This window comes from Centrocercus urophasianus, unplaced genomic scaffold (assembly GCF_019232065.1).
Source record: "Centrocercus urophasianus isolate 14NV4802_14NV808 unplaced genomic scaffold, USGS_Curo_1.0 seq_13, whole genome shotgun sequence".
Classification (NCBI taxonomy): domain Eukaryota; kingdom Metazoa; phylum Chordata; class Aves; order Galliformes; family Phasianidae; genus Centrocercus; species Centrocercus urophasianus.
This window is the reverse complement of record NW_024884475.1, coordinates 43470690-43484472: the sequence shown is the minus strand read 5'-3', so window position 1 is coordinate 43484472 and position 13783 is coordinate 43470690. Positions and strand designations below refer to the sequence as shown.

The 13783-nt window shown below is 49.1% G+C and overlaps 1 protein-coding gene across 4 annotated transcripts; it reads left to right on the top strand.

Annotated features, from left to right (window-relative positions):
- Positions 1-317: 317 nt before the first annotated feature.
- On the top strand, positions 318-12478 carry TMEM150C (transmembrane protein 150C). Of its 4 annotated transcripts, none has more exons than XM_042811598.1 (8): positions 318-367; positions 4859-4940; positions 5865-5918; positions 6027-6059; positions 6166-6233; positions 7873-8000; positions 10395-10572; positions 11781-12478. In XM_042811598.1, the coding sequence occupies exons 2-8, from the start codon at positions 4861-4863 to the stop codon at positions 11987-11989; spliced, it is 750 nt and encodes a 249-aa protein (XP_042667532.1). In that variant the 5' UTR covers positions 318-367; positions 4859-4860; the 3' UTR covers positions 11990-12478. The 4 variants fall into 4 exon arrangements, with proteins under 4 accessions (XP_042667532.1, XP_042667533.1, XP_042667530.1 ...); XM_042811599.1 differs by having other exon boundaries at positions 351-367; positions 4856-4940; XM_042811596.1 differs by lacking the exon at positions 318-367 and adding an exon at positions 558-665.
- Positions 12479-13783: the final 1305 nt, after the last annotated feature.

The window sequence follows — 13783 nt, the reverse complement described above, 5'->3', positions numbered from 1 at the left end:
CGGGAGTTTACCGAGAACGAAATTGCTTTAAAACCCCGTATGCCGCATTGTTTCCCTTCCAGCTTCTACTGGCTGCAGGGTCGAAGCGACGGGTCTTCCTTTCCGTTTGGAACCAGCGGGCTGCAGCTCTCACTCCTTGGCAGCTCCGCACAAGGCTCACTTGGACCTCGGACTCTAAAGCCAAAGGTGACCGATCCCAAAACCCCCCCGCAGGGGGCCGTGCCGCCGCCAGAGCCCCGCCTGGCCGAGGCGGGGACGGGGACGGCGACAGCCCAGCCCCTCCTCCCGCCTCTCTCCTCCACCCTCCCCCGGCCGCTGCCGCCGTCGCCGCCGGGAGCGGAGGTTGAGGAGCAGCCGCCGCCCTCAGGTAGGAGCCGCCCGCCCGGCGGCCGCGGGTGGCCGTTGGCGGCGCGCGCCGCGCCTCGGGGCCGAGCGGGGCTGAGCCGTGCGTGGCTGCGCTCCTCCTGCGGAGCACCGGCGGCTCTCGGAGCGTCCGGCCGGCGCCTGCAGCCTCGCGGCGCGGCCAGTTGCACACGTTTGTCTCCTTCCAGCAGCCCGCTGCGACGCGAGACCCCGATGCCAAAAAGGCGGGCCCGGCCCAGGACTGCTCCCAGGCGTCGCCTCCGGCTATAGCGCGGCCTCTCAGCGCCGTCCCCGCGTGGCCCGTGAGTACCGTGTGCCGGCCGCGGGCAGGGCACGGCCGTTTGGAGCGTCCGGGTTGTGCGCAGCCCCGGGGTTGGCGGTGTGTTGCCGTTGGGTTGGTCGTTCTCCCCCGGCTGTGAGGCAGGGAGAGTCGTTGGTCGAAGGCAGCTGCTGCGGGGTTGCTGGAGCGTCCCCTACCCGTCCCCACGTGTCGCCTGGAGGCGGCCGTACCTTTTCCCATTCCTCTCTTAGGAGCATGGCATTTGGGTGCTGCACGGCCTGCGGCTGGGTGCTGGAGAATCCCGCCCTGCTGATGGATGGCGGGTTCGCGTAGTGCCGCCGTTTTGATCTTTATTGACCAATTCCTGGCGTGCCTTATCTCTGTCACTGCGCGCTCAGGACCTTGAGATGAATCCAAAAGGGCTCTGCTTTGTTGTGCTGGCATTGGTAGCTTGTGGGTGGTGCGTTGCGTCAGGTGCCTCTGTGTGTCCCTCCACTCACGGTGATCAGGCGTCGAGAGGCTGCAGTTATTCTCACTTGTGAAAAGCAACAGAAAGCTGTAGCGGGCCCTCCATTTAAAGCCAACAGAGACACCAAAATACAGCCTCGGTTTGTGTTGCTCCCCTCAGCTGCTGCCTAACGTCCTCTCTTTATGCCTTGCTGTAGAGTTGGAGCAGTTTCCTCCTTCTCCCAGCACTCTTAGCTCTGTGGCTATTCTCTGAAATGACTCAGTGGCCGGCTGTTGTGAAATGCCTCCTGAAGGAATGCTGCTCTGGCGTGTCATGCAGCTTGCGAATGGGCCCTTGAGATGCTTCTGCATGTCCTCATCTTTAGAAATATTTGCAACTCCATTAGCATGGCAGTGTTGTCCTTCCTTGCATTAGCGTCTCTTGGCAAAATCAACACCAGGAAGAGCCTGTGACGTTCTTGGCAGATGAAATTAAGATGCTTACATTAAATGAACTCGTGGCGGGATAGGTTTGGTGAGCTGCCCGCTGTTATTGAATTGCCTACATTAGAGGAACAGGAGCTTAATTGCATGGGGGAGTACCATGGGGCAGTGACAGCAAGAACAAAGCGAATGGCTGATCATGTGAGCAGGTTTAGGCATGAGAACTGGGATGGAGACAGCAGAGAAAGCCTATGCTGAGGGAAATCCCTAGGATCCCCAGGCTGGATGTGGCTCTGGGCAGCCTGGTGTAGTGGTTGGTGACCCTGCCCATGGCAGAGGGGTTGAAACTAAATGATTATTGTGGTCCTTTTCAACCCAGGACATTCTGTGTCTTCTGCAGCAGCAGCCTTTGCTGCTCTGCACCCTGTCCTGAAATAGCAAGGTTCCTGTGATGCCAGCCTGAGGCCTTGTGTCAGGAGGGACTGGAAAAGTGTGGTGTGTGCTTTGGGGACAGCGGGCTGCCTCTGGCTGGGTTAGCTGCCCCACTGAAAACACCTTTTTGTCAGCCCTGGGAGCCCGTGTCACTGCAGGACTATTGGTTGCCTAAAGCTTTCCCTTTGCTGCAAACCTTAGAAATTAAAAGGAGATGACAAAACAGGTGCATGCAATTCCAAAAAGCCTCTCGAAGTTAGTGTATTTATTTGGGAAAGCATGGGACTGCTGAGATGGCTGGTGCCGTCATCTGGAATTGACAGCTCAGATTTGGCATCGCTGGTGGCAGCAGCACAGAGCAGAGCTGCAGAGGGGAAGGTTGGCTCAGCGTCTTCCCCACAGAGCAGTTAATTCTCCAAGAAATGGTTTCTACATTCCCCGAGGGGAATTTAGGTTATTTTTCCCACTTAACATTTTATTTTGGCTCAGGGGAGGGTGCTGACTGCGTTCCTTATTCTCTCATCCCTGGCCGCTGATGGTGGTGCTGGTGGCCTCCCCACTTGAAGACATGATCCCAAGACCCGAGCAAGTTACTGCAAAGGCTGAGAATGGTCTCAGTTGAACAGCAGTGCAGGGTTGGCATGTGCTAACCTTTGGTAAGAGGTGAGGTGCCACGTAATTTAGTTCTGCAACCAGCCAGTGCAGCAGGGTGCAAGTGTTACGTACCCAAGCAAATCTTGATTTTAAACTATTCTCAGTCCACATAGAGATTGCTGAACATCCTCAGGCATGCATATGACGTGCCATTGAACAACACTAGAAAGTGTCTGGTCCAGCCATTGCCTCCATGCCCTACCTTGGAGGGGGCACCAGGGGTACGTGCACTCCTACCTCAGCACAGTGCCCATGTAAGGAGCTGCAACAGCAGTGATGTCCTTCCCAGCCATGGACTGCTGCCCCCATCCCCATGTACTGCCCTTGGCTCTGCCTTGGGAGACAAGCCCTGTTCCACCTGCCTTTCCTCCCATCAGACAACACTGAAGTAGGTTAGGAAGGTTGTGATTTCTTGGCAGAGAGGTGCATTGGAAGGCAGAGGAGCTGTGGTAAGACGGTAATGAAGACAAGTGTTATTTCCAGTATCTGCTGTAGTCATGTCCGTGCATTCTTTGTACCTTCCTGAGGGGGAGGGTAAGCAACAGTCTTTGAGCTGAAAGAATTGTGCTGGCTTTGCTTAGTCCAGTAGAAAGCAGGAGAGCTGCACTAGCAGCAGTTACCTCGCAGAGGAAACGTGGGCTTTAACAGGAGGTGACATCTACCTGCTTGCTCCCCTCCAGCCGGATGGGAACAAGGAGCTCAGCTGCAGTTATGGGATGCCACTGCATATTTATGGGCTGCGGGAGAAAAAGGCGAGGGCACTGCTCATAGAACAGCTGCAGCTGGAGCAGCAGGGGCCATGGGGAGCCGGAGTCTTTTGTGCAGGAAGCGGAATAGAGATGAGATGGGTGGGGGAATGTGCTCCACCCACAGCAACAATTTCTTCTGTTCTGCTGCACCATGCTGAAGATCCATCTACACGCAGGAGCTGATTGCTCGCTACACTGAAGTATTTAATGCTTGCGTGGCTTCGTGCTCCCTGCATGCAGTTTCCTCTGCTCCCAGGCCAGGGAAGAGATCTTATTTTCTAGCTTATCCTTCTTTTACGGTTTGTGATTCAGCCTCGCTTGAGCCTTATGGTTTTATGTAAGCATGGCATGGCTCAGGGTGTGATGAGCCCTCTGGCCTCACATCAAATGGTGCTGTGTTGTGCCCCTCCAGCAATGTGCAGCATGCAGGAGGGCGGCACAGCTGATGTAGGGCTGCTGCCCTTGGGAAATCAAAGTGGGTGCTGGAGCGGAGAGCCTCCTGTTGTTCGCTTTCTGTTTGCATCTCTTGGCTGTGCTGATGATCAATGCCTGAAGGAATGTTTGTGCAGGACAACGGAGTATGAGGAGGTATTTGATCCATTGTCAGAGGGCTCACAGGGTATACAAGGTGTTCTGTGTTTGATGCCTGGCAGCATCGTGGCACTTCTGAATTGCATGTATTGCAGGAATGGTCCCAGCGTCTCACAGCCTTGTCCAGTGGGATCTTGCCTGTAGGACAAATACTTCCTCAGGAGAGGATGTGCACAGCATCCTTAAGGCCCATGCAGCATTGCACAGCATCAAGAGCTGGTCCTGTTTGTCACACCTCATTCTGACAGCAGTTGAGCTTGGCTCCCCTTTGGGAGCATGCAAACACCATTTTTAGCTGATTGCCGTAGCTAGGATGGGAGCTGGTCGTGCGCTTTGTGGGGGTGAGGAGAGAACATGTGCATCCGTCTCCCTTTGCTCTGCGGACTGTGCCGATATGATGTGTGTGGAATGGGTAATGATCACGGGAGGGAGGCTGTGCTGCCACATGCCTCTGGAAAGGAGCAAGGAGAGAGAGCTGTGGGTCTCGTGGAATGACCTTGTACAAACTGCGTCAGGAGAGTGCTTTGAGAACTACCCCTGTTCTCGAGGTGCTGTTCTCTAGGAATCACAGAATCACAGAATGGCCAGGGTTGGAAGGGACCTCAAGGATCATGAATCTCCACCCCCCCGCCACGTGCATGACTGAAAAGAGTTTCCCTGCTGCAGACTCTCTGTTCTTGTGCAGCGCAGCAGCTGCCTGCATTTTGCAGCTTAGCCCCTCACACCAGCTATAGTGGTGGGTAATGCTGGCAGTGCTACTGGGCTGCCTGTTGTGAGGTTGGTCTTGGTCCCTGCTGTGGGGATGCTCTTCTGCTTCCAGCACGGGTTTGGTAAGAGGTCTGATTGCCTGTGCCCTCTTCTTACTTTTACTTTCTACTTTACTCTTTGTTTCTAGCAGCTATGGACGGGAAGAAATGTAGCGTGTGGATGTTTTTACCCCTTGTGTTTACCCTATTTACGTCAGCTGGATTATGGATAGTGTAAGTTAACTGCTGCACTTCGGAGGGTGAATCTGTGGGGGATGCTTGAGTTTCTGTGGGGCTGGAAAGGCACTTGAGAGGGTCAGGGGCCAGTCCGTGGAGGAGCATGTGCATTTCCCTGAGTTTCTGTGCTCCCCAGCCAAGTTTCTGACCTTTTCTTCCTCATAGCACACATTACTGGGAACTGCCTAAAAAAACAGGAGGCCAAGTTGCAGAAATTTCCCGCCATCACCTTTTCTGTAAATGACTCAGCAGAGCTCTTGGAGAAGTGCTCAGGCTCTGCTTTGGGATGAAGAGCCCAAACATGGAGCATACAGCCCCATACAGCCTGCCAGCAGCATAATGCTGATGCCTCGCTTTTCTCAGCAGCCCTTTTTAACAAAAGACACACAAGGTGTGCTTTTACCCAAGGGGGCTCCCCCCAGGCATGCAGGCAGACAACTGCAGCATGAATTTGGGAGTGAGAAGTGTGCCATCAGCAGCTCTGCTCAGCCCGAGAAGTGCTGTATTGTAGGATGTGACTTTGGCCATGGATCTGAAGATGTTTTTCAGCAGCAGGAATAGCTTAAGCTGTTTATCTGAACCTATTGCTGCTAAAACAGCTTTTGTGGAGGAAGCAGAGTGAACCAGGTGAATCAAGTGATCCAGATTCAAGATGAAATTGTTTCCTTGGGTGATTATTTTTAGTCCGCTTTGGTAATCTGCTTCTCCACATGGTCATGCAGAGCAGATGTAACAGAAAGGCAGGCAATGGGCTGGGAAACAAAGCTGCCTGCTTGAGCACTGGCTGCCTCCTTAGGTTCTGATTTTGCCTGACCTTGTGTCAGTGGCCTTTAAGGTACTTAACAGTTTGAGTGATATTTGGAATAGAAGCCAGAATGAGGTTTGAGGCTGTTTGTGTCTTTTTTTTTTTTCCCCTCACAGATACTTTATAGCAGTGGAAGATAACAAAATTATTGCACTAAATGTACCGGAGAGGTAAGAGGGGTCTGTGGGCTTTGCTTTAATTAGTTGTTTTGTTAAAATAATTGATAAAATGGAAAAGAAGTTCTTGAATCTTAATTTCTGTGCGCTTGTGCCTTGTAGAAAACCTGGTTCCAAAAGGCCACCTTATATAAGGTGAGTGATTTTTATTTTTTTTTCCCTCTTATGGTTCTGATGAATAGCTGTTGTTCACACATCTTTTGCCATCCTGGAGTTACAGTGGTACGCTTTGTTTTCCAAGTATTGCAGGTGATGCTCCTCCTGCGAGCTGCGTGTTTAGCCAAGTCATGAACATGGCAGCGTTTCTAGGTAGGAACCACAAGGAGAATTCTTTCTTTCTCTCTCGTAATCTATTGTAAGAAGTCATTGAAACATAAGTAATATCCAATATGCGTCGTTCTTAGATCTGCTGATGTGAAATCCGTTACGCTGTGATTGCTGATGATTAAGCCAGGATTGTTTTGGCTTCATTTGTAGAAAGGCAGAATGAGGCTGGATACGTTTGAGCTTCATTAGCCTTGAAGCTGTGTGATTGTTCTTCATTGCGTGGTGGGTTTCTGTTCTGTGCTACGAATTTGAATATCTCCATGCCATAATCTTACAACTGCAACAACTTATTATGCAGAAGTTGCCCTGCACCCCCACCCCTTCCCAGATTCCATTATTGAAGCTGTGAGAGCTCACTGGCTTCTTCCAGCAGCAGGTGTTAAAGGTAAAACACTCCATGTTAAATAGAAGGAATATCTGAAAAGTACAAATGCTTGGAAAAAATACCTGCATTAGGCTTTTAGAGTGTTTGCTACCGACACCTTTACTTATTTTAAACAAATTATCCCAAACTGAAATGGACAAATGATTATTTTAACTTGTGCTTGCTCTTATTTAGTAGTTCTTGCGCTGATCTTATCCTTTGTGGAATGCTTTTTGGTGCTGCCAGTTTGGCTCTTTCTGCTGCTGCTATCAGCAAAAGACAGGATATTTCCTTTCTCAGTCTGAGAAATTGGGTTGAGTTGAGCTTTGAGGTGAATCCGTACCAGTGTGTGTACAAGTAAGATCCCTTGACAATCTCAACCTGCCCTAACAAAAATGCAGCTTGGTAGTGCAAAATCCAGTGTGATGAGTTTCATTGTGAACCCTGACTTGAACTTCCTTGTTTTCAAGTATCGCTTCTGGGGGGAGTGTTGGCATCCTTTAAGTTTGTTTTCGTGTGGCACTGTTAAAAGGTCAGACCTTGCTTATCAAGCCAGGGTCTCTGTTATTATAAACAACTCTGCTTCCAGCTTGTGGGCTGTATGGAAGGGCAGGGACTGTCTTGGTGCTGTGATCTGAGTAGACATGAGGACAGAGTCACCTGAGCGTGGGAGCAGGTGCTGTGAAGGAGGGCAAGAGCTTTTTGAAACCCAGCTCTACTGTCTGTTTTCATCACTGCTTCTCCCTGTTGCTAGAAGAAGTGAAACCAGGGAAACTCCAGACTGCAGATTTGTTTTTATGCTGTCTCTGCTTTATGGATGAGGCCAGGCTGGCCACAGTAGGTAGGATTGCTCTACTGCATTGGGGTGCTTCTTGGCTGCCTTGAGCTTGTGCCTGTGTTGACTTTGCCACTAGACAAGAACCAGCAGAAATCACTAAAGCCAGAAACATTAGCATTTGTGGAAAATCAAAATGGCATATAAAGCAGGAAGGTGACTTTTTAATTCCCCTTTGTCAATCTTGTTGTCGTTTTAAGAAAAGGTCACGTGGTTTCACAGGGACCGATATCTCTCTTTTGTAAGGCTCATATGCTGTAGAAATAACAGTAGAAAAGTACAGGTGAGCCCCATTAGTCAGAGAGTAACTGCCCCTAGCAGTTAGCGGAGGATGGAAAACAGCTGTGAGCCCAGCCAGGTAACTTCTGCAGCACATTTTACCTAATGACCTACTTTGTGCTCTTTCTTTCTTTCTTTCTTAGCACTTGTTGTTGCTGTTCTGCGCTTCATTCAGCTGAAACCAAAGGTGCTGAACCCTTGGCTGAATGTCAGCGGCCTGGTGGCGTTGTGCCTGGCCTCCTTTGGGATGACCTTACTCGGCAACTTCCAGGTACTGCACGCCAGGCTCACGTTGCTGTGAGTGTGTCATAAGGCTCCTGCTTTTTAAGCAGGTCAGCCCAGGTCTTTGAACTACATATGTCTGGTTGTGCCCCAATCCTCCTCATACCCACTGTGCCAACTCTGCCTGCTGCTTATTGTGGCTCCAGAACATGCGGAGATGAAGGACGGTGGTAATTGTTCATATATTTCATGCATGCTTGACCTGCTGAGAGCCAGAGCAGGGAGCCTTCTGAATCTCCTGAGCCCTGGGGTTTGGCGCAGATGGTCCTGGGTAAATGGACTGAGCTGGAAGTTTATATCTGCATCTGTGTTAGCAGATGCACAGCTGCCCATACACATTTAGCAGACATTTTAGTGTCCTTTGCTTAAAACATTTGTTGGTTAAACTTATCTCCTGCTTGTCCTCTGACTCCCATGAGAGGGATGCAGCAGAGAAATGCTGCCTCTCTCCCTGGTGTGATGGGTGCCTGGATGAGGTCCCTGCAATTCTCCATCTGTTCTGCAATTGCTTGACAAGCAGTCAAGCTGTCAGCTCCACAGCCTTACTCTGTGGGGTTGTGCATTCACTGTGATCACAAGTCTGTGTCTGTCAGGTCTGCAGTGAAAATCAAGCCGTGAGAGCAAGCAGGCTGCTTTGGTTTCCCTATCCCATTGCTTTCTCTGTTGTTCTGTCTCTTACTGGGACGCAAGTAAAGGGCCTCAGCTGCCAGGAGCAGAAAAAGGCTTCTCAGCTGCTTTTGCAGGAGGGGAGATGGTTTTCCTGCTAATACAGAAAAAGGACTTATTTTCTGAAGGATTAGTAGCTGTTTGAGTTGTAGAGCAATTGTGGAAACTTTGTGTCCTTTACAGTCTTTCTTTTTTTCTGTGAGCTAATTTAACTGTTTTGGAGGTCTTGCTAACTCCATGGCCCAGGCCAAAAACCTGTAGGTTTACTTTTTCATGAGAGCTTCTCAACTAAGAATTACAAGGCCCTTGTACCATGTATAGGTGCAAGAAGAATGTTTCTATGACAGGGACTAGGTAGTAGAAAGCAGTTTGGACATCTTCCTTTTTTCTCCCCCTCAGAGCAAATGCTTGTTCTTGTAAAGTGGATGCTGTGAATCTTTTCATGGTTATAAATTTTGAACTAATAATCCACTCCTTGTTAGTTAGCTGTATCTTTGCTTAGATCTTGTGCCAAGCTGTGAAAGCATATGGTAATGAGACTATAGCCCATGCTTTTCCCTGCCTAATGACTGAGCTGAGTATGGCATTAAATCACATTTCTAGAAAATTACAGATTGGGTATTGGTATTTTAGAGTCACCATGAAGGCTGTAAGTCCCATGCAGTGCAGGTTGCCTTGGGAAAACAAGCTCAATACTGTTTTTGCTTCTACCATAATTTGAACCTGCTCTTTTCCAACAAAACCAAAAACCAAAAAAAAAACAAAACAAACCCAAAACCCATGAAAAGAACAACCATAAAAAAAACAGAGAGGGAAGGGATCAGTGGAAGCAGGGTGACTACTCTGCTATTTTGCACATTGTGCATTGTTTGGGAATTGGTTAAATCATGGAACAGGAATCAAGGCTGCAAGGAGGAATTATGCACTGATGATTTATTATTTAGAAAAGGTTTATTATTTAAAAGAGGAGGGAAAGGAGAAAATGTTTAGCCTAAGCCTTGCCCTTAGTGAATGTATTTACATCCTGGAACGTATTTACATTCATTGCAAACTTTTGCTTGCAGAATGTGTCTGTCCTGTTCCTTTGCAGCACTGCACAGTCACTGAGCCCTATGAGAAATGGCAGCCAAGAGATGGAAAAGCACTTGCACTCCAATGGGGATGAGCTTATGTTGCCTTAGACATCGGTGCTTAAGAGAGGTGGAAGAGGGAACAAGCAGTCAGCAGTTTGTGGTAGAAGCTTGCCAAAACAGAAGCTTATCTCTGCTAGCTCAGTGGAGGTGCTGGGTTCTGGCAGCCCACTACCTGATGGCACTGCTCTGTGCAGCTGAAGGCTGCAGTTTGCTGTCATTGCAGGGAGCTGAAAAGGCACTTGGCAGGTTGTCCTTGCCTGCCCTGACCATTGTGTCAAGCCAGAGAAGTATTTCTTCCTGAACTTTGCATCAGTAGGTCTTGTCAGGGAGCTGTGGAGACAGTCTCCAGGAGGCTGCATTTTCCGCTGTGTTTGGTTTTGGACAGAGGATCTGCTTGGCTGTGACAGTTGCCAACTTATCTTGGTTATCTTAGACCTTACACTCCACCAGGAGAAATGATACAGCATCTCTGTCTCACACCCCAGTGGTTCTTGCTCTCTTCTAACCTGCCCTCTCAGCTCTCCGGGGTAGCTAGCAGATGACTCCTGTGATATTCAGACAATCACTCTTTTCTCTCTTCTTAGCTTTCTAACGATGAGGAGATCCACAATGTGGGCACATCGCTGACCTTTGGCTTTGGGACCTTGGCATGCTGGATCCAGTCTGCTCTCACTCTCAAGATCAACCTGAAGAATGAGGGACGGAAAGCTGGAATTCCACGAGTCGCCTTATCGGCTGGCATCACTCTCTGCGTGGTGCTCTGTATCCTTTTGTTGTGCGCTGTGGCACACCAGGTCCTGTCAGTGGCTACTCTGCAGCAGGGAAGATTGGCTCTTACAGCCATCCTTGGAGCTCAGAGCATTTAGGAGCACTGCTCAGATTGTTGTCAAGGCACAAATCTGTGATCAGTTCGTTTTACTACCTCTGTTTTACAGGAGTGCACTACTTTTCTCATGGGCTACATGGGCTATACCCTTACTTCCCTCATAAATGTTTGTAAAACTTCTTCTTAGTGATTTCCAAAGTGGCTACAGTAAGAACAGAACAACGTCTGTTTGATTTAATGGCTACCAGCAGGTTAGCATTTGTAATCATGCCAAAGACTAAGATTAAAAACGTGTTGAGAGCATAGAGGGATAGGGGTGGTGATCAGGTGTCTAAAGATTGTATGCGTGCTCCAGGGTTCTACAGCCAGTCATCCGCTCTAACAGTGGCTGTGGCATTGAGGAGAGGAGCTGCTGGCTCTATTGACTTCTGGTAAGACTACATGTGTTACAAATGGGATTTTGGTTGTGGAGTCTGCAGACACCCCAACCAGGTGTACATGGGGCTTCATGTTCATCCCTCAGCCCTTTTGGTCTCACTGGGGGAGCTGGGTTCAGTCACTGCTTAGTTGTGTCTATGTTAGTGCTGGGGTAAGTTAGAGGACAGGAAGAAATGGCTGGGAATAAGCTAATAAGTTATTTTGGGTAACAGCCCACTCTTGAAACAACTGTTTGTTTACCAATGAGGTTGTATGATCGTGTGTTTCTGGAGTGCAGAGGAAATTCTGAGAGACAGGAGAGCAGTAAGATTAGAGGGGGTGTGCAGAGAAGGTAGGAGTGTATAGTGGGAGCCCTCACAGCTTGCTGGCTCTGTCAGTGGCTGGTTTGATATTTAAGCAAGTCTTCTCCACACTTCTGTCTTAAGGTCTGTAAATGTTTATCAGTGGGAATTGGAACCAGAAGCCCTGACCAGCATAGAACAGCTGCTGCATTCCATAGGCAGTTCCCATCTTGTTAGATACCTGATGTCCCTTCCACCTCTGGCACCACACTCGCTCTTTATGATGGTAGCCAGGTTGATCATCATCCTGCTGATTCTGATTGTCAATATTTTATTGCCTGACCTATTGGCTTTTTCCCCTCTTGGACAGTGTCTCTATTCCCACAAGCATTCCCAGAATGTTTTCCTTGACCTTCCTTTTCCAGATTTCATCCTGATGGCGCAAGGCATCCACATGTATGCTGCCAGGATCCAGTGGGGCCTGGTGATGTGTTTCCTGTGCTACTTTGGCACATTTGCTGTGGAGTTCAGGCACTACAGATTTGAGATAGTTTGTTCTGAGTACCAGGAAAACTTTCTGAGCTTTTCTGAAAGCTTGTCAGAAGCCTCTGAGTACCAGACAGATCAGGTGTAGCCTGTCCTTTGGCCAGGGGGAGGGGGGCAGGTGCAGTCCTGCGGTTAGACATGACCTCATTTACACTTTTTTTGATAAGTTTGTTTTCCACGTGCAATCATTGTCGTATTGCCAAAGGGCTCTGAGGGTGGTTGCCTCATTAAGGGCCAAACAAAAATAGCTGCCTGCTCGAGGAGGACTGGATCCTTCTGAACAGCAGTGCCAGGTAGCACAAGTTGTTCAGTTTGTGCTGTCAGAGACTCTTTCTCAGCAGTTCCATCTCACACCTGCTGTTCAAGATGTTTGGCAGCAGGTCCTCACAATGCCCCTCTGAGATAGGCACTGCTCTGCCTGTCCTATAGGGGAGGAGCTGAAGGAAACAGACCTGTCTGGGCATAGTCTTCAACGTTGCTGGTTCCTGAGTTGCTGGGCTGCACTTTTCGAATCTTTTTTGCATTGTTTTCTTTGCTGCCGATGGGAGTTACTTGGTAGGGTGAGAAGGAATGACTGTTTTTTCTGGATTTAAAACTGGACATTGGAAAACCCAAACTGACCAGCATTTACAACGAGCAGGTGGACGTTGCTTCCAGCCTGGAAAGCAGCTGATGGCAAAGCTGGATTTGGGAGAAATCATGAGAGACTTGGCTGATGCTGCCTGGCAGCAGAGAGGACTGTGCCCACACCAGAGAACATGGCACAGGGGAGCACTGTGCTGGGCCTGGTGTTTCATGGGCTGCAATGGGGTCTGATGGAAGCCAGGTGCTGAATTAATAAGTGAATGCCTGTGTGCTCTAAAGATGACCCAGAAGAGTCTGCTCTTTTTAAATGTTTAGTGCTTCCACTACATATCACCTGTAGTATTTCAGTAACTTTTTGTTGTTCACAGAAGAGGTAAACATTGTGTTAGAGACACTGGACTTGCCTACAATGAAAACAGTATAATTGCAGATGGGCTTTATGTGTGTAGGGTTTTTAGTTGGTTTTATTTGTTGGTGTGTTGCTCCTTATGCACTTACAAGTCAAACTTCAGACACATTTTGTTCCTGCTTGCAATCCAGACTTCTCCCTTGGCCAGTTTTCCTGAATGGGCTTCCAAGGGGTGTGAAGGCTGGGGGACTTGGCTTAAGTCACCAAAAGCAGGAGTGGCTTTGCTGTGCACTCCCAAGGGAGTTTAAAGTGGAAATATAACAAAGAGAAACATTTCCTGCAGACAAAGGCTGTGGTTAAAGCTCATCTCTGAAAACAGAGTTTGGGAAGGCTGCTGGATCAGCCAGGTAGCGGGTGGATCACACTTGTTTCCCATTTTTCTAGGCAGGCTCATCTTGGGTTTGCCTCTCTGCCTGTGCTGACATGGGGCATCTCATCACCCCTGTGGGAAAAGAAGAAGAATTGAAAATGGTGGCAAGAGGTGTTTGCAGGGGAACTCCTACCACACTATAGTATTCCTGACAGAAAGGAAAAGGGCACAAGGGCATTCAATGCTCTGAAAAAGGGCAGAGGCCTCTCCAGGAAGGACAAATGATCAAGAAAGCTTTCTGTTAAAGGTAGTTGCCCTTTATATGATCTTTCATGGCTCAGAACTTGTTTTTGGGAAGGAAGGTGCTGAGGCTGCGGGTTGGGGCACACCAGGTCATCTACAGCTCCACCAACAGTCCTGCACTATGTGGTGGGGGACAGGATGCAGGGGGACCCCTGACACAGGCACATGGTGGATGCATAGGGAGCACGAGCAGTGTTTTGTTTTCAGGGTGTTTTACTGTAAATAGTCCTCCTTTTTGGTTTTGTTTTGTTTTGTTTTGTTTTAAATCAATTTGG